The sequence below is a fragment of the Phaseolus vulgaris genome, chromosome 9, assembly GCF_000499845.2.
Source record: "Phaseolus vulgaris cultivar G19833 chromosome 9, P. vulgaris v2.0, whole genome shotgun sequence".
In the NCBI taxonomy this organism is placed as follows: domain Eukaryota; kingdom Viridiplantae; phylum Streptophyta; class Magnoliopsida; order Fabales; family Fabaceae; genus Phaseolus; species Phaseolus vulgaris.
Window position 1 is genome coordinate 33,987,592 of NC_023751.2, and position 22,729 is coordinate 34,010,320.

At 31.7% G+C, this 22,729-nt stretch overlaps 2 protein-coding genes across 2 annotated transcripts; one reads left to right on the forward strand and one right to left on the reverse strand.

The window, feature by feature from the left end:
• Positions 1–8,856: 8,856 nt before the first annotated feature.
• On the reverse strand, positions 8,857–12,915 carry LOC137821055 (probable polygalacturonase). The gene is made up of 5 exons (XM_068625469.1): positions 12,237–12,915; positions 11,600–11,720; positions 10,680–10,928; positions 10,191–10,344; positions 8,857–9,604 (listed from the first exon to the last, which is right to left on the reverse strand). Exons 1-5 carry the CDS (start codon positions 12,645–12,647, stop codon positions 9,079–9,081), a joined length of 1,461 nt encoding a protein of 486 aa, XP_068481570.1. The 5' UTR covers positions 12,648–12,915; the 3' UTR covers positions 8,857–9,078.
• A 6,606-nt stretch (positions 12,916–19,521) lies between these two features.
• LOC137821056 (photosystem I chlorophyll a/b-binding protein 6, chloroplastic) lies at positions 19,522–20,908 on the forward strand. Its single transcript, XM_068625470.1, has 5 exons — positions 19,522–19,677; positions 19,754–19,924; positions 20,056–20,093; positions 20,170–20,684; positions 20,782–20,908. The coding sequence occupies exons 1-5, from the start codon at positions 19,631–19,633 to the stop codon at positions 20,794–20,796; spliced, it is 786 nt and encodes a 261-aa protein (XP_068481571.1). The 5' UTR covers positions 19,522–19,630; the 3' UTR covers positions 20,797–20,908.
• Positions 20,909–22,729: the final 1,821 nt, after the last annotated feature.

Sequence of the window (22,729 nt, forward strand, 5' to 3'; positions counted from 1 at the left end):
ATACAAAGACCGTTGAAGCTTGCAAACATGCTGGGGAGAAGGAAGAGAGAGACCAGGTGGGAGGGGGGTGTCATGTATACCTCTTCATGGAGATCACCGTGAAGAAAGGCATTATTGACATCAAGTTGTTTTAAAACCCAATTTTTGGTAGTGGCAACAACAAGGAGAAGGCGGACGGTAGTGAGTTTAGCAACATGTGCAAAAGTGTCTAAGAAATCAAGTCCTTCAAGTTGGGTGAACCCTTTGGCAACAACTCTAGCTTTATGGCGCTCAACAGTGCCATCAGAATGATATTTAATTTTATATACCCATTTACAACCAATAGTTTTCTTTCCTGGAGGGAGAGGGGTAAGTTGCCAAGTATTGTTAGCAGCAAGAGCTTGAAGCTCAGCTTGCATGGCAGATTGCCAAGAAGCATGTTTGGAGGCTTCGGTATAGGTGCGAGGTTCAGGATGAGAATTGATAGAGGAAATAATATTTCTAAAATTAGAAGATAAGGAATTGTAAGACAAGTAATTATGAATAGGATATCTACTACTTACAATGTTGGTTGCTGTGTGGAAATCGGCAAGATAGGCAGGTTGTCGGTGAGGACGAGTTGATCTTCTTGGAAATTGGGGTGAGGTGCTTCATGGAGGTGCAAGAGGTGATGAAGTTGGTGGAGGTGCAGTGTTGGATACAGGAGCAGAGACATTATTTGCCGGAAGATCAGAGGATAATAAGGCTGGTGGAGGGGCAGTATTGGGTGCAGGAGTAGAGGCACACGGCTCGGCAGGAGGTGCAGTATCAGAAAAAAAATCAAAAGCAGAATTATATGCGTTAGAAATAGGGAGAGATAAAGTGTTGGGGTCCCTAGGCAAGCCACTATCCAAGGTGCTCTGATACCATGTTACGAAGTGGACTTTAAGCCTAACTCAACCCCATAAAACCGGCTCAATGGGGTGAGGTTTGCACCCACTTATATACTATGAAAGGCTCTCATCTCTAGTCGATGTGGGATCTCCAACACTTGTCTAGTGGGAAAATCGTTTAAAGTTTCAATGAAGAATGATATGATGGATTTCAACGTGATTAAGTTTTTTGGTATTAATACTTGTACGGGTAAAGTTTTTCGTCCTTTTCCTGTTAAATGGGAGTTTCCTTCACTAGGCTGAGTTAAAATTAACACTGATGGGGCTGCTAGGGGTTATCCAGGTCTTATCACTTGTGGAGATATTTTTCGTGGGAGTATGGGGAAGTTTATTGGAGCTTTATGTGTTTTTCTTGACGTCCAAACTGTTTTGGTTGCCGAATTTTATGGAGTTATATATGCTTTGGAGGAAGCTCAAAAGTTGGGACTTACTAATTTTTGACTGGAAGGTGACTTTGCCTTGGTTTGTACTACGTTTACGGCTAGGACAAATGTTCATTGGATGCTTCGTAATCGATGAAATACTTGTCTTAATTACTGTGGAAAAATTAGGTTTAGGGTTACTCATATTTTTCGTGAAGGGAATGCGTGTGCTGATAAGTTGGCTAATTTAGAATTTATTCATAGAGAATTCTTTCATTGATATAATAAGTTTTCATCTAGTCTGTTTTTAGATTTTTTTATTAATATGTATAGTCTACCTATGTATCGTTTTTGTTAACATATGAGTTTTGGTATAGTCCTCTCATATTTTTGTATTTTTTTTTTCTTTTTTTAATAATACGTTTTTCATGTGATAACAAATGATTGTTCACTACAAAAAAATCATGAAATAAAAACCAATTTTTAGAAACAAAAAATAATTAGTTGCTATAATGACTAAATTAGAGACTATTTTAGAGATTAAAAAAATGATTTCTAAATTATTTTTTATTATTATTAAATGGTTTCTAAATTGGTATCTAATTAGCAACCAAGATTTTTGCTACCAAATTTAGAAACTAAATAATTGGTAGTTAACATGAAAAAAAAAACTATTCTTAAATAGTGCGAGAATTTTAAATATACCCAAATAAATAATAACTCCAAAACAAATTTTCTACAAAATATTTAAGTTAAAGAGCAATTTATTTCTTCTTTATTTATTAGTTATAAATGTTTATCTTCTTACTTGTTGTGATTTTTGCTTTTAAACTTAAGAAAATCCTTTACTTTTAGCATATCCATTTGTTATATGTGTTTTATTTATTTTATTTGGATATAATTAACTCTGGATATATTCAATTTAAACGCCATTAAAAACAATTTAATTACTTAAAATGTGAAAAGGAAACAGAATTAAAAATTGAGAGTTTTCCCTACTACATCTGTAAATGAACAAGTCAAACCTACTACTTAAAACAATTGCTGCTACAAGTTGCTGCAGCGGATTAAGTATATAGTTTGGCGTCACCTTCACAAAATTTAGATATTATAATAAACATTTCAAATATATATAGAGGGATATCTCACGTGACTTTTTTAAAATAACCATACATGATAGATAAGTTATATATAATAACTAGTTTAAAAACTATTTTCATAAAAGAATTCTTAAAAGTCATTCTATATTGATATTTTTTATATTGAGCAATAGTGTAAAATCTAACAAAATAAAGTGTTAGAAAATTATCGTGAGGTCGGTATAGAAATAAAAAAAAATATATGATAAAAGATGCGGACATGAATTAAAGAGGTTCTTGAGAAGAAGTGCTATGAATAATCATTCATTACTCCAATAGTACATGCATGCGTGATTTATGTTAAGAAATTGTCAAACAACTACGCGTCATTTGTTTCAATTATATTTTCTGTTAAACCATGTTTCTTATAATTAAGCAACAACATCTCCGTATCAACTAATGGGATGGGGTGTGTGATGGCGGGTCTTGTAAGTTTAGATCTGATTTACTTGCATTTTATTAGAGGATAAAAATATTTTATATAATATTTTAAATTATCAGTTAGAACTATTCTATAAGATATAACTATTATCGGTTGTAATTGTTTTATTAGTTATAATTGCTCTATCATTTATAAGGCTCGGATACTTCTTTTTAAATGGCGTATCTGTGTCGGACACACGTATCTGCGTCGGACATTCGTAGGATATTATGTTGGATTTTTGAAAATTCTAGCATGGTTCTAACAAATTTTAAAAGGTACAAATACAATAACTTTCTAAAAACTCAAATTTATTGTATAAATTTTTATTATGATTATAAAAATAAGAACAAATTGTTTTGAACCAGTCATGAAAAATATCTTCCTGCTCCCAAAAGAATCTGGAACATACTTTTGCACATAAATATTTATTTTCAATTTATATGATTCAAAATTATATAATATATAGATCTGTGTCCCCGTATCCTACATTTTAGAGATTTTACGTATCCGTATCTATGCTACATATTATAGTTGTTATCAATCGTAACTGCTCTATCAATATCAGTTATTTTTTTTTTATCTTTTTATGTGTTATATAAATATAACTCTCAATAATGTAAGTCTGTTTTATTGGTTGTAATTGTTTTATACATGAGAGAAATAAGAGAAGAAAATAAAGAAAATGATATATTTTTTATTAATCAAGAATTGGTAGAGATTTACATTATTGAGTGTTATATTTGTATAACACATAAAAAGATAAAAGATAACTTATATTAATAGAAGTAGTTATAACTGATAGCAATTATAACTGATAACAATTATAAATGATAGAACAATTACAAGTGAGAGAACAAGGTAGTTACAACTTATTGAGATATTATATGAAGTCATTTTTATCATCTAATATATTGAGAAATCTACTTTATAATAGTATCTTTATATGCTTCACAATCTAATCTAAGTTTAAGAAATTTGGGACTTTCCTTTTCGCAATTGCAGGAACTCTTCTGTAAGGATGTCAAGCTACATTTGTTCTCGATGTGTGGTATGGAAACCTATCATGATGAAGTTGATTTATGTGTGTTTTGATTACCAGTAGGGGTAGAACTTTGTGACAAACGAAACATAGTTTCTGTAGCATTTCTATGGGCGTTACTGAGCGTCAAAGATTTGTTTATATCATATTTATACATGCTCGTGTAGGGACTCCCCTTCCTCTCATCGTGGGCTTTAGGAGAAGGTATTAGATAGTTTCTGTATATCTTTTTTATATACTATAAGAAAATCATTAAATAATAATTAAATTTAGAAATAAAAAATAATTAACCAATATATTAATTAGATTAGATATTATTTTAGAGACTAAAAAATTATTAGTATCTAAAATGATTTCTATTATTAAAAAATTTATAAAATAGTTTCTAAATTAGTATCTAAATTAGTTACCAATGTTTTAGTTACTAGTATTTTATATTTTAAATTAGTTACTAAAAGACTAATAGAGACTAATTTAAAATATAAAGTAATAAGTAACTAAAACCTTGGTAGTTAATATTTAGATATCAATTTAAAAACTATTTTATAAATTTTTATTAATAATAGAAACCTTTAGATACTTTTTTTTTAAGATGATCTCTAATTTAGTCAAATAGTAATTAATTATTTTGGTTTCTAAAATTAGTTTTATTTAATGTCTAAAAATTTGGCAAATAGTTTGGAAAAAATAATTCTAGTTAAAACAATAGTTAATTTGAATAAATTTTATCAATAATATTTTTTTTTATTGAGTATCATACTAATAAAAAGTACTATAAAATTTCTTTACACATATTCTAATAAGTTGACTTTATGCATACATTTGTGATATTTTAGGGGTTTAAAGAAAAAAAGGTAGCATACTCAACATCATCAAGAGAATAATAAGTCAGAAAACAGAAAGATTTACAAGAAAAGTATCACAAAGTAGGTGAAAATATTTAGTTTTTTCATGATACATGATAGCTAGTAATAATTTAATTTGATTTGATTTGTTAGAGAACATAGTGTATAAAAGCTTTTTATATATTTACGGGTCACTTAAGACTTTACAAGTTATAATTATAGAGAAAAGAAATTGTTATATTTATAGAGAAAAGATTATGCCGATTTTTAAATAACTATTGCATATATATTCATGTCCCAACTTAGTTAAATTCCTCCTTAGAGTGGACTTCAAGTGATGATATGTGTTCTAAATAATTTATTGTCAATACTTATTTTTTTCATGTTTTTTTAAATAAAGCCTTTCATGTTAGGCATCATTATGCCACTTAAGATCTCAGCTAGACTGACACCTCAAGTAACAACAATCATTTACCATCACATGAAAAAAGTATTATTAAACAAAAGAAAAAAAAATACAAAAATACGGGGGGACTAGACCAAAACTCATATGTTAACAAAAACGATACATAGGTAGACTATACCTATTCATAAAGAATTTTAAGAACAGACAAGGTGGAAGCCTATTATACCAAAGAAAAGATTCTCTATGAAAAAATCCTAAATTAGCCAACTTATCAGCACACGCATTTCCTTTACGAAAAATATGAGTAACTGTAAACCTAATTTTCCCACAGTAATTAAGACAAACATTCCATCGATTACGAAGCATCCAAGGAACATTTGTCCTAGCATTAAACGCAGCACAAACCAAAGCAGAATCACATTCCAGTCAGACATTAGTAAGCCTCATCTTTTGAGCTTCCTCCATAGCATGTATAACCCCATAAAACTCAGCAACCAGAGCCGTCTGAACTAATTATTTTTTATTAGTAAACACATTTTTTTTTGCATGTTTTTGATAACTAATCTTTTGCATGAATAAGTGTTATACATAAAATTGGTTATTTATTCTTTGTTAATAAAAAAATAATAATAAACTTACTTTCCATATTTGACAAATTGTTTTATATTTAAAATTAATAATTATTTTTATGATATGACAGTATACTAGTATTAAAAATAAAATGGTGAAACCTGTCCATAAATTAGAAATCTGAATTTACAGAGAAAATAATTTAGAATTTGTGTATAATTGAGAAGGTGGGGTTAAAGGCTATAAGAGGAAAACTAATAGGTTATCTGGAAATGGACTGAGTCCACTGCATGGCTGTGTAGAAAGAAAAAGGAACAAGTTTTGGTGAAAAATCCAAATTGAATTGAATTAGGTCAACTCCAAAAAAAGAAAGGATTGGTTGGCGTGTAAGTAGGGTTTCCTTAGGCGTTGGCAGCCACAACCAGAAGGCAACAAAGTCAAACGCTGTAGTTTCAATCAGCATTGCGATTTCCATCACGTGCCAATTATCATCTCTTGACATTTCGCACATGCTACATCAAAACCTTCTTTAAATCTTATCTCCAAAACCAATCATAATAACTCTCACTCAACTACTCCCCTGCTTTCGAACACACCAGAATAAACCATACACTATGCACTTGTGTTTTCCTAATTTAAAAAAAATATGTTGTTTAAATAAAAAATTAAAATTTTAGAAATTTATGAGAATACTTTAATTATTCAAAGTAGAAAAATGTAAAATTTTATCTGAGTAGAAGTAAGAATTTGATTTTTTTTTTGTATTTTTTCAGCTTAACTCGACTTTGGTTAAGACATAATTGACTTGGTCAAGTTCAATAATTCATGGACTTATCTTCATCTTTATGTTTTATTGATACCAATAAAAGTTTCTTTCAAATTACTTGATTATTATTAAGTTGTTTTTTTCGCTGATGGACGTGAGTGTTACTTATTAATTAGCTTACATAGTCAAACACAAATGTTTTCGATTAACATTAATAAATATGATTTGTAACTCATATAATTCGTGTTAGTTTTCCACCAACATCAATCACATGGGAGAATAAGGTTATTTATTGATCAATATTAATTACGCTTTTCTTCATGAACATGATAAATCTATATTTTTAATGATTTTAGTTGTGACTTTTTTTTAATCAAATGTTAATGAGATTATTTTTGGTTAAAAGTGAGAGACTTTTGCCGACATTTTGATATGAATTATTTTTTAATTAACGATTATTTCTCTATCGATATAGATCTAAACTATTTTTTTATTTAAGTTAGAATTTTCTTATATGTCGATGAATTTATTTTTTGATAAAATAACAATTTTTTTTGGTTGCAATTTGTAGTGATTATTTTTTTTTATTGATATTTACATTATTGAAGTGGTCATTTTTCTATCAGGTAGTAATTAAAACACTAAATCTAAATAGAAAATAAAAATTCAATAAATTTAAATTATCTTAAATAAATAAAATAGTTTAAATTTAACATATTTGAATTTTTTACAATTGTTTATGAAACATAAAAGTATTGTCTGTGTTTTATACATGATTTGGTCAAAATTAGTATTTTTAGCAAATTTTCGACTGGTTGGTGAAATGAGAGAGTATATATCTAACCCGTTAGAGATTACAATTTGTTTTTTTTATATTATTTTTATATATTTTTCATCTGATTTTATATAGTTTTCATGATGGCTTGTTGAATTTGTTAGGTATGTAGTTAAAGATATGCAAGTAAGGCTTAGTTATGAGATTTTGGAAAGAAAAACATTTTGTCAAATTTGACACTAAAATTAATATCACGTTTAAAGAACATGAATCATATATAGTAAGAAAAACTACTTCACTATGTATTATATACTATTCATAAACACTTATAAAAAATAAATAAAAATGAAATAATTGTTTTTTTAAAGACTAAATTAGTTTTTGGTAAGCCATCATCATAAACCAACATAATATAACAAAACATTTATTGAAAGAAACAACATTTATTCAGAGGTTAAATGAATACTCGTGTGAGGAAAAAACTATAGAGGTATGTAAATGAGGTGGGTATTTTTTAAAAATATTCTTCAAAAGTATTTAATCACTGCATAAGACATAGGTATTTTGTTTAGAAACTATGAGGTGCAAGAAGAAAAAGCCTTTTATTCATTGACATGTAAGGGTCCAAACCAAACACCCGAATTGTTATCTTTTTCTGCTCCTTCGAATTAAAAAAAAGTGACATGCATTGTTTCTTTATTCAAAATCAAGATAATATATATATATATATATATATATAATATATATATTTTGAAGTATTTGTTCTCTACATTTTGAAGTGAATTTTAATAGCCACTTTAATTAAAATAATAATAAACAAAAAACTCTCCACTCTCTCCTTCCTTCCAAATAAACAAAATTTTAACTTTCGCCTCTTTATTGCTATAAAAAAGTTTGACAAAATAAAATTAAAACATCAGTAAATAAAGTATAATTACTTGCATTTCATAGAACATTATGAAGTATAGTGAAATTATGATATGAATTAAACTTTTTCACAAAAATATTGAATTAATATAAGCATAATAAGAGGGTAAAATACATTCTCTAGTCTTTCCAATTTTAAGACATTTAAAAAACTAATTTCGATAATCACTACAATAAAATTATTAAATAACAATCAGATTTAGAGACAAAAAATAATAAATAATTATATTGACTAAATTAAATACTATTTTAAAGACTAAAAAAAGTATTGATATCTAAAGTGATTTTTATTATTTATAAAAAAAATATAAAATGATATCTAAATTAGCTACTAATATTTTAATTAATAATATCTTAGATTCTACATTATGATTAGATTCTACATGATTAAATAATAATTTAAAAACTATTTTATAATTTTTTTACTAATAACAAAAATCATACTAATAATATTTTTAGGTTTTAAAATAATCTTTAATCTAGTAAAATAATAACTAATTATTTTAATTTTTAAAATTAATTTATATTTAATAAAAAATTTTGGGCATTATTTCAAGATATCTGGATATTGACTTCTAAGTAACTTCGTAAATAAAAACAAAATCGCTCCTTTATTCTATTCTAGACTGATATCACATTATTGTCTCCCTCTCCGAAAGATAGCAATAAATCCTCAAAGATGAGCACGCAGCTTATGGGTTGTGTAATTCTGGAAAATTTATGTAAGCATCTGAAAAATTTCCCTATTTACAACTCATGACCTAAGAAAGGTAACTAACAATCTTGGTCATGCATGAACAAGATAACTTCCTTCCTCTCATGCTTTCATTGAACACACCCTTTATATACACACGCACGCACATCTCACTGCTTCCAACCCGTGACATCAATTGAGTTTGGAACACAAGAAAACCTCAAATTTCATAATCTATGTCTGTCACATTCTGTGAAGCAGCATGCTTAACAAGCTGCCCTTGCTCATTGTACCGATCAAAGTTGTCACATGGAGCAGGAGAGATGGTCCCTATTACCTGACCTTGCACAAAGGCACACTGGAAGATATGCTTCTTCTTGTAGGTTATGCCAACCTTCATGTCCTCGAATGTCACATTTCTTATTGGAATCTGTTCACTGCCTTGGATTCGAACTGGCACACGAACTCCTTGCCCACGGATATTGATGAAGCTTATGTCTCTGAGAATTGGAAGTGCTTTGGGATCGTATCCACCACCAGGGTGCTCGTTGTAATCTGTCTTTATCACAATTCCAACACGCACGTTTTTGAAAACTAGGTTCCTGTAAGTTATTTGGCGCACATATCCACCTCTTCCTGGTGCAGTCTTGATTCTCATGGCACGTCTTGATTCCCATACGAGGACGTTCTCCACCAGCACGTTGGATACCCCACCAGACATCTCACTGCCTATTGAGATGCCAGCACTGTTGCATTTCACACAGAATTGTCCCAAGTTAATTAGTATTTAACTGTGAAGACCTTAGCACATGAGAAGACTGTAATGAATATGCAGTTGTTAAGTTGGGATTGATTTTTCCAAAAGGACAGTTAACTATAAATGTTAACATAAAGTTTCTTCATTAGTTAAATCAATTTATGTAACAGTTTTAAGAGAAGTTAGAAGAAAGATCCACAAAAGTTGAAGTGTATGAGCACATCAGGTCATTTAACATGTGATACGTTTCTTAATCAGCAATCTAAGATACAAATAAAGATAAAGCAATATATGGCTGCAGCCTGTGAGCAAGCATGATCAATAAGATGCTGAATGACATGCAACAAGTGTTAATCAGAAGATATGCTGTTTCGCATTTGTTTTGCATAGATTAGGATCTGTTTATAGTATTCCTGATTTAGGTTGTATAAATCAGGAACTAGAATATCTGTCATTAATTACTGTAACTATGTTTTCTCTGTTTACGGAGAAATACAGAATGGTAAAAGGCAGGGAAAGCCAATTTTTGAGACATACAACAAGTACAAGTGGCTCGAGTTAGGAATTCACTTCACCTGACATTAGAGCGAACAACAAGGTTTCGAATCACTATATTCCTGGAAGGTCTTCCATAAGTAATTCCATATTGATCCCATCCACTTTTTATTGCAATTGCATCATCTCCCACACTTATGTAACAGTCCTCTATCAACATATCTTCACAAGAATCTGTTCATATTATAGAAACTTAGACTTCTGAAAATTATTCATACTACAATAACAAACTGAACATGTAATCAAACACATATAATCCAGAGAGCATTCCAGATAATATTTTGTCATGGTAACTGGACCATTTGCCAGATGATGTATTAACAGATGAAAAGATAGTAAGCCAGATCATGTAACCTCTTTAAACTTCGTTTATTTTGAAGCTCTCAATATGAAAGCCTCTCCCATCATGAACATTACATAAGTAAATTAATGGAGAGGATATAGAAATAACCAGCACATCATATATTAAGATATGAAATATGTTGTAGCTTTTAGTAGAAGACACTTGCCAGGATCTATGCCATCGGTATTTGGAGCATGATATACAGGAGCCAATATGGTAACGTTTTTCACTGTAACATTTTTGCAGTCATATGGATGAAGTGTCCAAAAAGGAGAGTCACGCAAAGTAATATTTGATATCACAATGTTACTAGACCATAATATCTGAACAAGTGGCCCCCTAGTGTGGTTCAGAAGCTTTTGGCGATATTTTGTCCACCATGTTTGTCCCTGCCCATTTATGGTACCATTATGCCCTGTAAAGAAGATGAAACATAGAGAGCAAATATTGCACAAAGAAAAGTAAAAGGGATCAGTACTGTGGCAGTCAATTTTGTTTATCCTGATCATGTCAGGCTCCTAATTAGTTCACCTTAATTACAAGTTCTGTGAGCAGCTCTACATAGTTTATGCAATGTGTACAAGTTAACTTCAAATAAACAAACGACCTTTACTTACTGACATACTTGTAGCGGCCTAAAATATGGCAATTGGGATGGTTGATCAAACCATCAGTTTCTGATTCATGAAGAGTGGTGATACTAAACAATTGGGTAGATCAATACCACACGAGGAAGTTTAAAAATAAAAGGATATGTTAAAAACACTAAAACTGGTTTCCCACTATATATCTAAACAGTGTAGATTCATATAAATAGACAAACTTGAAAACTCACCTACATTGGTAACCTATTCTGTCCAAAAGCAGAATTTATAAAATACAGTGCTCCATTAGCTAAAACCTTCAAACTATTTGGTATCACAAAAAGTTGAACAGCATTATTTTCTTTGAGACTCTAACATCAAGGGTTTAATTGACAATCTTTTTAATTTCCTTCTTCTCTTTAACATATAACAATTAGGTTATATTTTGATACTACGTATAAATCTTGTCCTCAAGAGAAGATGATGACTTTTTGATCCTGACCTGTTATGACAACATCTCTAAGATTTTGGCCATGAATCAAACTGGTATATCGAGGCCCAGGATGCTCCCTTCCATACCCATAAGAAGGCAATGCAGGCATCAGTGGCCAATACTTTTCGTCCTGCAAATCATCACACAAGATCACAAATATAAAAAGTAAGTAAAAAAAGTTTTAGTTTAATCAAGTGAGTGAGGAACAGTAGGACTGAAAAGGTCAATGATAAAATACAGCAGAATGTATATTATGGTAAAATACCTTAGTCATCGCAACAGCTTTTATGGTAAAATTACAAGTGAATACTGACTTTCTTTTCTATTTCATTTTCAGCTTATTTTTTCCCACCTCTCTTCCCTTTTTTTTTTATCAATTTCTGTCTATTTTTGTTTTGTTTTCTCCTTTTCAGTCCTCAATCCACCACAAAATAGGTGGACATTTATGATATAGTTCTTCTTTTTCAGACACAAACTAGTTCGAAACACATTACATCACGCGGATTAACTCTTTCCATCAATACCAAGTAGAATTTACCTTGATCTTTAACCAGTACAAAACCATTTCAGTGTCGTTATCATTATATCAAGGTTATACTAGTACTATTGAATTCAGATTTGAAAGAAAAAGAACAAAAAAACCCACCTGAATTGCAAGTATAACAGCATCACGAGCAAGAAAAAGAGTCATGTGACTGGTGAGGTTGAAGGGTGCAGTGAGCCAACGTCCAGGTGGCACACTGAGTTGGCCGCCACCCTTATTCCCCAACTTGGAGATGGCTCTAACGCCTCTCTCAAACGCCTCAGTGTTGAGAGTAACGCCGTCACCGACCCCACCAAACTCAGTCAAACAGAAAACCACCGGCCGCAGCTTCGGCGGCGGCTGCACCGGAACACCACCCAGCACCAGAAACCCGCTGATCGTGTTCCTCTGCCACACGAAAAGCGAGGTCAGCGCCGCCAGCCAGAGGAACGCGAAGAGGGTCTTGTGGGAAGCGAAAGGTGGCGTTTTGGGGTTGAGGAGGAACCAGCCGAGCACCCCTGAATTCTCCACCATTGTTGGGAACTGGTTACGTTACGTGGGTTGCTTGGAAAACTGTCGTTCGCTTTGAATAAGGAAGTGGGGTTGCGTTGCGTTACTTACGTGGGTTGGTTTTTTGGTTGTAGTAGTCAGAATTGGGTGATGATATATGAAGTGCATTCAAAGCCAAGCACAGTGATAAGTGATAGAACAACTGCAACTGAAACAGAAAGATATGTGTTTCCTAGGACAATGATACAACAATTGCAATTTGCTGCTTCAGGATTTGGAGTTCCTCGTTGTCAAACAATAAGATAATACATACGGTTATAAAAAATAATAACTGTACATTCTCTTTTTAAAATTAAACCATTTTATGCTTCACAATTAATATGTTAATGATAATAGTGTTGATTATTTATTCAGGTAAAATATTCATGACAATTATTTTATGGTTAATAGAAAATGTTCACACATTTTAATGATCATAGTACCTGTATTTATTTATTTTAGAATATTAATGACTAGGATTAACACTTGTTATATGTCAATTAGATATCTTATTAACAATCACAACAACCATTCAATAAATACTAACATTAGAGATCAAACTAGTTAATTATTATATGAAATAAATTAGACATAATTTAATAAACTAAAAAAATCATTAGTATTTAAAGTAATTTTTATTATCAATAAAAAATTATAAGTAATTTTTAAATTAATATTTAATCATTTATTTATTTTTGTATTGTATTTTAATATATGAACTAAATTAGAGATAATTTAATAAAAAAAAAAATTATCATCAAAATTTATAAAGTATTTTTTAAATTAATATTTAACCATTAATAATCAAGTTTTAGTTATTAAGTATTCTAAATTAGTTCTTGTTAATATTTTAGAAACTAAATTAAAATCTAAAATATTAATAGTTAAAATTTTGATAACTAATTTAAATATCAATTTAAAAATTATTTTATAATTTTTATTAATAATAATAAAAATTTATATTAAATTAATTTTTTTTTCTCTAAATTTAGTTGTTATTTAATGATTTTTGTTATAGTAAATAAGTTAAAAACTATTAACTTTTTTATAAAAAAAATGTTTAATTTTGAGAAATAAAAACTTTAATTGACGATTGGCAAAAAATTATGGAAGTAACGGGATGAAATTCTACCATAAAAAATTATATATTAAATGGTTAAACAAAATATATAACTATGAAGGAGAAATCATAATCCAAATTTATTTAGAAATAAATACTCTATAGGGTTAGTTTTAATCAAACTATTCTAAGTTATATAAATTTGTTCATAAAGTAAAGAAAAAAATAATAATATTAAAAACCATTATCTTCTCCATTTTCTAGGTAGAGGATGTTGGAGAAGTTCGTCCCAACACATTTTCATGCAGGTTAGTTCACCAAATTCGTGTATGTCTAGTTCGTAAGAAATGCAAATTATTTTATTTAGAAAGTCAAATTCGAGTTTTACATCATGTAATCGTTGGAACCACTAAAATAAATATGCTGAATATACAATCTTAAATAAAAGAGTTTTCTTGCAACATGTTATGAATAAGACACTTGTTAAGATTATACAAAAATTTCGATGTTATAATGGTGAAAGTGACAAAGCAACTTGGTTTTCTTAGAAAGCAATTTATTTACGTCATGTGATCGAGACCGATTAATATTAGATACATTTTTACAAGTTAAACACTTTTTTTTGAAGATTTAATTCTTGGAAGGTGAGTTTAATATACAACATAAAATATATTTATAATCACTAATTAAAAATTAATAACTAGTATAGAATAAATTACGCTTGAACTTTAGTACATCTCTCACATGTATAATTATTTAGAACATTTACACCATGTATTCCTAAGCTCTAAAAAACATCTAAATCTTTGTAAGAAAATTATGTTTATGACATAGATGTGATTGTTAACGAGTTTTTTCTTCTAAAAAATGTTTCCATCTACTTTGTTAACCTAACATATGGTGGATAGGAAGAAAAAGAATTGCAACCCACTTAAGCTCTTTTTGTAGAATCTACATCTAATGTTGAAGTTATTTCTTTATAATGGGTACCAATTTGTGTGGAAAAATTCATCTTGTTAATTGTGTTTAGAATAGTGTTTAATGAAATGTGACCATTAAGAGTAATATCTCATTCCATTGTTAATGTGAGAAAAAATAGTAAAAAAAATAATATTATCATGGAAGACTCCTAAAATTTAAATATATATATATATATATATATATATATATATTGAAAAGAAAAACAAATTTAAATTAATCTCTTTTCCATTTGGAGTTTCATCATTAACGATTAATTTGGGTGATGTGAAAAAGATAATTGAAAATGAGTATTGAAGATGAACATAAAAAAATAGAACTTGGTAAAACGAATACAAATTTGAAAGTGATGGAAGGAAGTTGCTAAAGTGATTGAAAAACTTATTTATCATTCACAATTTTAATTGTAGTAATTGTTGTTTAAATTTTATTTCCTGCAATTATATTTAAGTGAGAAGTCAACTGTACAATTCTTATTTTAATTGCATATGGTTATTATTTAATCGGCTTACTAATACTTTTCCTTTTGCTTCTACTTTTTAAATTAAAATATTTAATTTCATCTTAATATTTTTTTTTAAAGTTCAATAAAGTCCTTTATATTTTAAAAGTGAATCAATTATCCTATTTCTATCTTATTAGTTTTAATGGTATTAAGAAGTTTTGTCCGCCGTTAATGGTTAAAGATGTAAATGACACAAATCAATATTATAACCTGTATTGCACAAAATGTTCGAGACCTCGATTTAGGTATTTGGGAGAGGTCAGTTCGGTATTTGGGTCCAAAAAATGGGTCGTGAGCTCCGCTCAGATGTTGGTCAGTCCATAAAAGGTAGTTAAAATAAAAGTTAAAGAAATATTTTATCTGATATCATATTATTCTGAAGATAAAAGATATAATTGTTATTGTTTAAATCTGTTATGATATTATTCTGAACATGAAAGATATAATTATCATTGTTTAAATCTGTTATCATATTATTCTGAACATGAAAGATATAATTATTATTGTTTAAATCTGTTATCATATTATTCTGAACATGAAAGATATAATTATTATTGTTTAAATCCGTTATCATATTATTCTGAAGATGAAAAATAGAATTGTTATTGTTTAAATCTGTTATCATATTATTTTGAAGATGAAAGATATAATTATTATTTTTTAAATATGTTATCATATTATTCTGAATATGAAAGATATAATTATTATTGTTTAAATATGTTATCATATTATTATGAAGATAAAGAGATATTTTATCTTTTGTGATAATATGCAAGTTAGTTATATATTAATTAATACATGTTAGTTACATATTAATTAATAGTTGTTGAGAATAAAAGATGAGCACCCGAGAATAATGATGGTACACATGTTAAAAGAATGTTTTCCTGCTGTTAGCACTTGAAGATAAGTGGTGTCCGTTAGCAGGTGGTTTTTCTGTTATTAATTTTATACTTTTAGTAGAGATTATATTGTCGTGAGTGAAAGTTGTTAAACGAGTAAGCTATAAAAGGGGCTTGAGACCCTAGGTAAATGTATGTTATTTTTGAATACTAGAATGAAATTGAATACTTATCTTATTTTCGTAAGCTCTCACTAACTTGATCGTCGGGGTGTGATCAGCCACTCTCCAGTGCAACTAGATTGACCTAATCGATTTGATATGTGTATCGATCAGACATAAACCCAACTAGATTTGACCCGACCTAATCAAGTCTGTCTTAATCTCTCCTGAGTCCTACTCAACCTAGACCCAACTGGACTCAAATTGATCTTGGCCCGATCTAACCTAATATCGATCAAATTTGACCCGACCTAAACCCAACACAACTCTAATGAATGTGGGGTCATACCGACTCAGCTCGACCTAGAAATAGGTTGACTCAACTTAACCTAACATGGATACTCAACTTAACTTGACATGGTCCTAGCCTGAAATGTCTTCGAGACCAAAAAATAAGCCCAACTCGACTTGGTTTGACCTGACCCAACCCATATTGATCTCATCTAGACCTAGATCTGACTCAACACGACTCGACCTACACTCAGCCTGACTAGACTTGGTCTTACCTAGGTCCTGCCCAACTCGATTAAACACGACCGAACTCAATGTAAACTTGACTTGATATCACAAGCCAATAACGACCCAACTTGAATTGACAATACCTAACCCTGTTCGTTTAAAGTTGGAACCGGGCTGACTTTGCTCAACGAAGGTTTGGCTAAACTTGAGTCCGAAAAGTATTTTCCTGCTATATCTTATATCTATAGTCTTTTTGCTTAGGTGTATCTCTTTCACATTTAAGAAAAGTCTGAAATCTCGATTTGTTTATTGGTGGAATACTAGTCAATCCAAAATTTTCTTGAATGATATTAAAGAAAAGAGTATTCTAAAAATATTCATAGAAGAACTGTTTGAACACACCCCCACACTTTTCCGACCCTTATAACTTCTACCCCAAACTACCTTTCCATCCATTCCCACCCTGTCCATTTGTTTTCCTTGAACCACTCCTCTTGACTCTCTCCCTAAAACATCAATTTTTTCCCTCATGCCTCATGTGCTCTTAAACATTCTCCCAACTAGGCCAATTCTTTTCGCAACCCACCCACCAAAAGCTTCAACTGCTTCCCACACCCCTTATTCAACTTCTACCCCAACCTACGTTACTAACGAGTCCTACCTCATCCATGTGTTCGCCTCAAGCCACTCCCTATGACTCTCTCATTAAAATATAAAAAATTTCCCTCATGCCTCATATGCTCTTAAATGTTCCCCCAATGGGCCAACACCTTTTTGCGACCCATCCACCAAAAACTATAATTGCTACTCATACCCCTTATTCGACAATTTCTTTCCTGGATCTCTATATCTTTTGGATTTAGAAATGATTTCCAAAATATAGAATTCGGAATACAAAGTTGGTTTCCAAGTTTTACAATTCGGAAGCTAACTTTGTATCCAAAATCTACAATTTGGAAATCATTATAACTTTTAAATTTTAGAATTTGGAATACAAAGTTGCCTTTTGAATTCTACAATTCAGTATGACTTCTGAATTCTAAAATTTGAAATACTGTCTGCACTAGAAGGAAGAAAATGATGGAGGGTGCATGAACTTAGACTTAATTTTTAATTTCATTAAGAGTAAATATGACTTTTTCACCAAAAGTATGGAGGTGCGAAAAAGAAACATGGAGGTGGAAGAAATTGCGCCCTTTTTCAAGTTCTACCAAGCCTTAACCAAACAACCCAACCCATCTTTTCCACACCAAAAAATACCCCTCTCCCATTACTCCACCCATGTTAAGCCCAACACCTCACCCAATTCTTGAGGAGAAGGTTCAACTTTCGGAAGATGGACTGTTTCTTCCTGCACCTCCATACCTTCTTCTCTCACCTCCATAAATTTTTGAATTTTCAAAAATGTCTCTCTATAATATTTCGGATTACATAATCCGAAATTCATTTTTCAAATTTATAATTAGCTTCTGGATTATGTAATCCGGAAGCCTTTTTTTAGATGCATTATTACTTTCCGGATTACATAATCCGAAAGTCTTATTTAGCTTCAAGATTATGTAATCTGGAAGTCTTTTTTCAAATGTATTCTGGATTACATAATCCAGAAACTAGTTTATGGGGTGACAAAAAAAGACGTTGATAGTGGCATCACTCACTCAAGGCCCACCAGGAAGTTACCAAGCCTTAATGGTTTCAGGGACTATAAGTTTGACTGGTCTATGCAACAATGCTGTTATTTATATTCTAAACCTTAGAATAAAAATCCGGTGTCATAATTCAAAGTTATTTCAATACATACAAGCTGTTTATAAAACAAATCTCAAAGTAAAATGAGTATATGATAAATCTTTAAATAAAATGAGGAAGAGAAGATAAGTTCTAAATCTAATTCAAAAACTCTAAGTATCCCCTCGATATCACGTTCTTGGGAGTTAATTTGTTTTTAGAAATCTTTGCCAAATTGATGCAACAGATTGTTCGTATTCTGGAATCGGATTTGCGGTTCAATATGTTAAATATATTGTTTCTACCAGGGAGATGAGACGTAGAGAACTATTGAAGTCTTCTTCTCCTTTCTTCGGTCGGTCAGGTTGCTGGGTGATGAACTGAGATTCTTCTCGTCCTTTTGCTTCTCTTTCGGCACTCGATCTCAGGTGAATACCGAATGGTGGGGGTACCTGCGAAGGCACTCCGACGTTCAAGTCAGTAAAGCGGGTGATGATGTTCTGGTAAGTGAATAGTAATAAATGACGTACATTTCTCCTTATGATGCGTGCTATTTATATTATTTTAATGGGCCTACCTTGTTGGGTCTGTTTATCGAAGTGGATCTTGCTTAGGGTTGTATTACCTAATTCTTAATGGCGGATTAACTTCACTGACCTTGGTTTGAGCATTAACGGTAATGTGGGTCGGCCGTCGGCCAGGTTTCCATGATCCCGGTCATCTCGGCCAAGTCTCTAAGGTCTCGACCAGGTTTCCCTGGTCTCGATCAGGTAAATTGTCGGCTTCGTCGTCTCGGCCAAGTATCTTAGGTCTCAGTCAGGTTTTCCTAGTCTCGGTCAGGTAAACCAGGTCTTAGACAGCCAAGTGAGTCTCGGTCAGGAAGACCAAGGGTCGGTCTCGCCCATACCGATACATATATAAATTAAATTTTGAAACTATTTTACCAACATTTTTAAAGAAAATATAATAAAATATTTCTCTAAAAAATATAATTTTATTATCTAACTTACCACGAAACTCCTATATACACGCCACGTGTGGGTTTCATATACCATTGAACCTCATTTCATATTTTATCCATCATCTGGATATAGCAGATAAAGCCTCTGAAAACACAAACATGACCCTTCTGGTGTATTGTTTCATTCCACACAACACTTTCTCTCATCTCATTCATGGCTTTAGCACTTTCCTCCACCGCATTGTCAACTCTTCCAAACAGGTCTTTCCCTTTTGTCTCAACCACCATTCTGTTGCTGTTTCTCCTTAACTCTCTCTGTATTTTTCTTTGGATGCAGAGAAATACGTCAAAAGGTTAATTTGCCAGAAAGAACAGGTACATGGCTGGGTTTGAGCAGAAGAACAACTGCAAATGCAACAAAAGGAGTTTCAGCCGTGTGTGAGCCTCTTCCTCCAGATAGGCCATTGTGGTTCCCTGGTAGTTCACCACCCGAGTGGCTTGATGGCAGGTATATCAAAAGTTTTTGCAGTCAATTCATAGTTTAATTTGTAATTACACTACTACATCAAAATTTAACTGCTAAGTGCGTGTTTAATTGCTTAATTTGACTTAATTGCTTAAATTTTGTGTCTGTTGCAGTCTTCCTGGTGATTTCGGTTTTGACCCTCTTGGATTAGGTAACACTACACAACGTTGTACTGTGTTGTGTTGTGTTTAACTAAAACTGATGTTGTTGTGTTTGTGTGTGGTTAGGGTCTGATCCAGAGTTGCTAAAGTGGTTCGCTCAGGCAGAACTGATGCATGGAAGATGGGCAATGCTTGCAGTGTTTGGAATTCTGATTCCGGAGTTGCTGGAAAGAATTGGTTACGTTGAGAACTTCAACTGGTACGATGCTGGCGCGCGAGAGTACTTTACAGACCATACAACCCTGTTCGTGGTGCAAATGGGCCTGATGGGCTGGGTCGAGGGTCGAAGATGGGCCGACATGCTTAACCCAGGATGCGTTGACATTGAGCTCAAAGTGCCTCACATTACGCCCCCGAAGCCCGATGTTGGGTACCCGGGTGGGTTGTGGTTTGACCCGATGATGTGGGGTCGTGGGTCACCGGAGCCGGTGATGGTGTTGAGAACGAAGGAGATAAAGAATGGAAGACTTGCGATGCTGGCATTTGTAGGGTTCTGGTTCCAAGCTATTTACGTTGGGGCAGATCCCGTTGAAAATTTGATGGCTCACCTTGCTGATCCTGGTCACTGCAACATTTTCTCTGTAATTTTCTCTTCCTTCTTTTATTCTCTTCAAATTTTCCTAACAAAACTTCAAATACAAATACCTATTCTGAATTTTGTTTCCCTTCAAAATGCAGGCTTTCACGCGGTAGTGCTATATATAAGGTTGAAGAAAAGAGGATATGAATCTGGAATCAACTGTTATTTACTTTAAACATCTACTTCTTCTTTTTCTTCTAAATCTGAACTTTACAATTCACACAAGTTTTGATTTTTTTTTTTAATATTTATTCTCTGGAATAAAATTCAATTCCATATTATTTAGATATTATTCAATTCGTTTTTTTTCTTTTACTAGAATAGGGTAGCTTTTAAAAAATTATAAATTTGTGTAAGTCTGGCACGATAAAAAAGTCATGTCAAGTTGGCATAACTTTGTCACCTTAACTTGAAGTCGTGCTAAATTGATACGACTTCTGCCACGTCAACCTGAAGTCGTCCTAAGTGAACACGACTTTGTTCACATCATATTTAAAAAAAATAATCTTATTTTTAAATAAATATATATTATAATTAAAATTGTAAGTTATATAATATTTGAAATTAATTTGATAAATAATTTTTTACGAAGGAATAAATACATATGTAAAGAAAATGAGAAAATTAATAATCAAACTTGAAATTGAATCTATTGTAACATTCAGTTCTACAATATGAACATTTTGTTGGCTTATTTGGAATTGAATCATCAATTTTGTTACGAATACGTTGAGTCTTAGGTCTTCCTGATTGATGTCAATGCATCATGGGGTCAAGTAACAAATTTGGTTCCGTGTAAGTAGACCAATAATCCTAATTTCGAACTGGATTAACTTATACCTCATAAGCCTTGAAAATATTGTGGAGACTATACACTGGGACCACATATGTCGTTAGCTGTAAATGACAAAATGAGCAAACAACAATTACATGTGGACAAGGCAGACGTATAGCTTGAAACTCCCCACAATCACACCACCATTCATTTAATTTAACTGTGTATGTCGTTGGGAAAGCGTCGAAGTTCGGTAGTCAGCATGTCTTCCACGTCAAAGACTGAATTTTCTCGGTCATATCCTTGCACACATGACACATATCAGATTGTGTTTCGTTCTTTCGTAGCAGAGCGAATATATCTTCTGGGAATTGATGTTCGGCTCGCAACATGCATTGTATTTCGGTCGCTCGTTCAACAAACCAAGCATTTGTAATTTCAAATATGGTTTTAACCAAAGCACAAATCGGTAAGGATCGGGCCCTTTTCAAAATGGAGTTGATGCTTTCAGCAAGATTTGTTGTCATGTGCCCGTACCTCTTGCTCCCGTCATAGGCTTATGTCCATTTTTCCAATGGTATTTGATCAATTTAAGAGACTTCTTGTTGAAATTCTGCTTGTATAGCCGATAACTTTGCTTGTAGAATTGGCTGCTTCATTTCATAACCTGTGACAATTTCAAAGAACGTATTAATAGAAAATGTTGTGAATTGTTTGAAGTGCGTGATTGAAGTTAAGAAATGTTTACCCATGTTGATTATTTTCTGCTTTAACTCAACATTTTTAAACCTCTTATTGAAATTGGATGCTATATGGCGTATGTAATACACTGAGGTTAAACCATCTTCTTCCGAAGAAACTTCTGGAGATTGTAATGTTGATAATATTGTTGTTCCTTTATCCGTAATCATGCATAGATTTGACTGAGGTGTCACATATGCTCATACCAATTGGAAAACCCATATAAGGGCTTCCTTTGTTTCACCTCCAACAATGGCAAAAGCTAACAGAAAAATGTTTTGGTTCCCATCTTGACTGATGGCAGTCAACAAAGTGTCGTGATATTTTCCAGTCAAGAATGTGTCATCAACTTGAACTATGAGCTTGCAATATTTGAACCCTTCAATGCATGGCTTGAATGACCAGAACACAGGTTCTAAGATGTAATTAGATTGGTCTTTAACATCATCAACAACATACGAACAAGTAATATATTGCACTACAGTTCCAGGGACACTGTCTTGTACAACTTGCAACCATCTTGGAAGATG

Bases quoted from the DNA above. Each gene is read 5' to 3' on its own strand.
- LOC137821056 (XM_068625470.1), top strand. From the start codon at position 19,631: ATGGCTTTAGCACTTTCCTCCACCGCATTGTCAACTCTTCCAAACAG. The intron at 19,678-19,753 runs GTCTTTCCCTTT...CTTTGGATGCAG, and splicing joins TTGTCAACTCTTCCAAACAG to AGAAATACGTCAAAAGGTTA. The intron at 19,925-20,055 runs GTATATCAAAAG...TGTCTGTTGCAG, and splicing joins CCCGAGTGGCTTGATGGCAG to TCTTCCTGGTGATTTCGGTT.
- LOC137821055 (XM_068625469.1), bottom strand. From the start codon at position 12,647: ATGGTGGAGAATTCAGGGGTGCTCGGCTGGTTCCTCCTCAACCCCAAA. The intron at 11,721-12,236 runs GTGGGTTTTTTT...GATGATTTGCAG, and splicing joins CTGTTATACTTGCAATTCAG to GACGAAAAGTATTGGCCACT. The intron at 10,929-11,599 runs GTCAGGATCAAA...TCTTCTTTACAG, and splicing joins TAGAGATGTTGTCATAACAG to GGCATAATGGTACCATAAAT.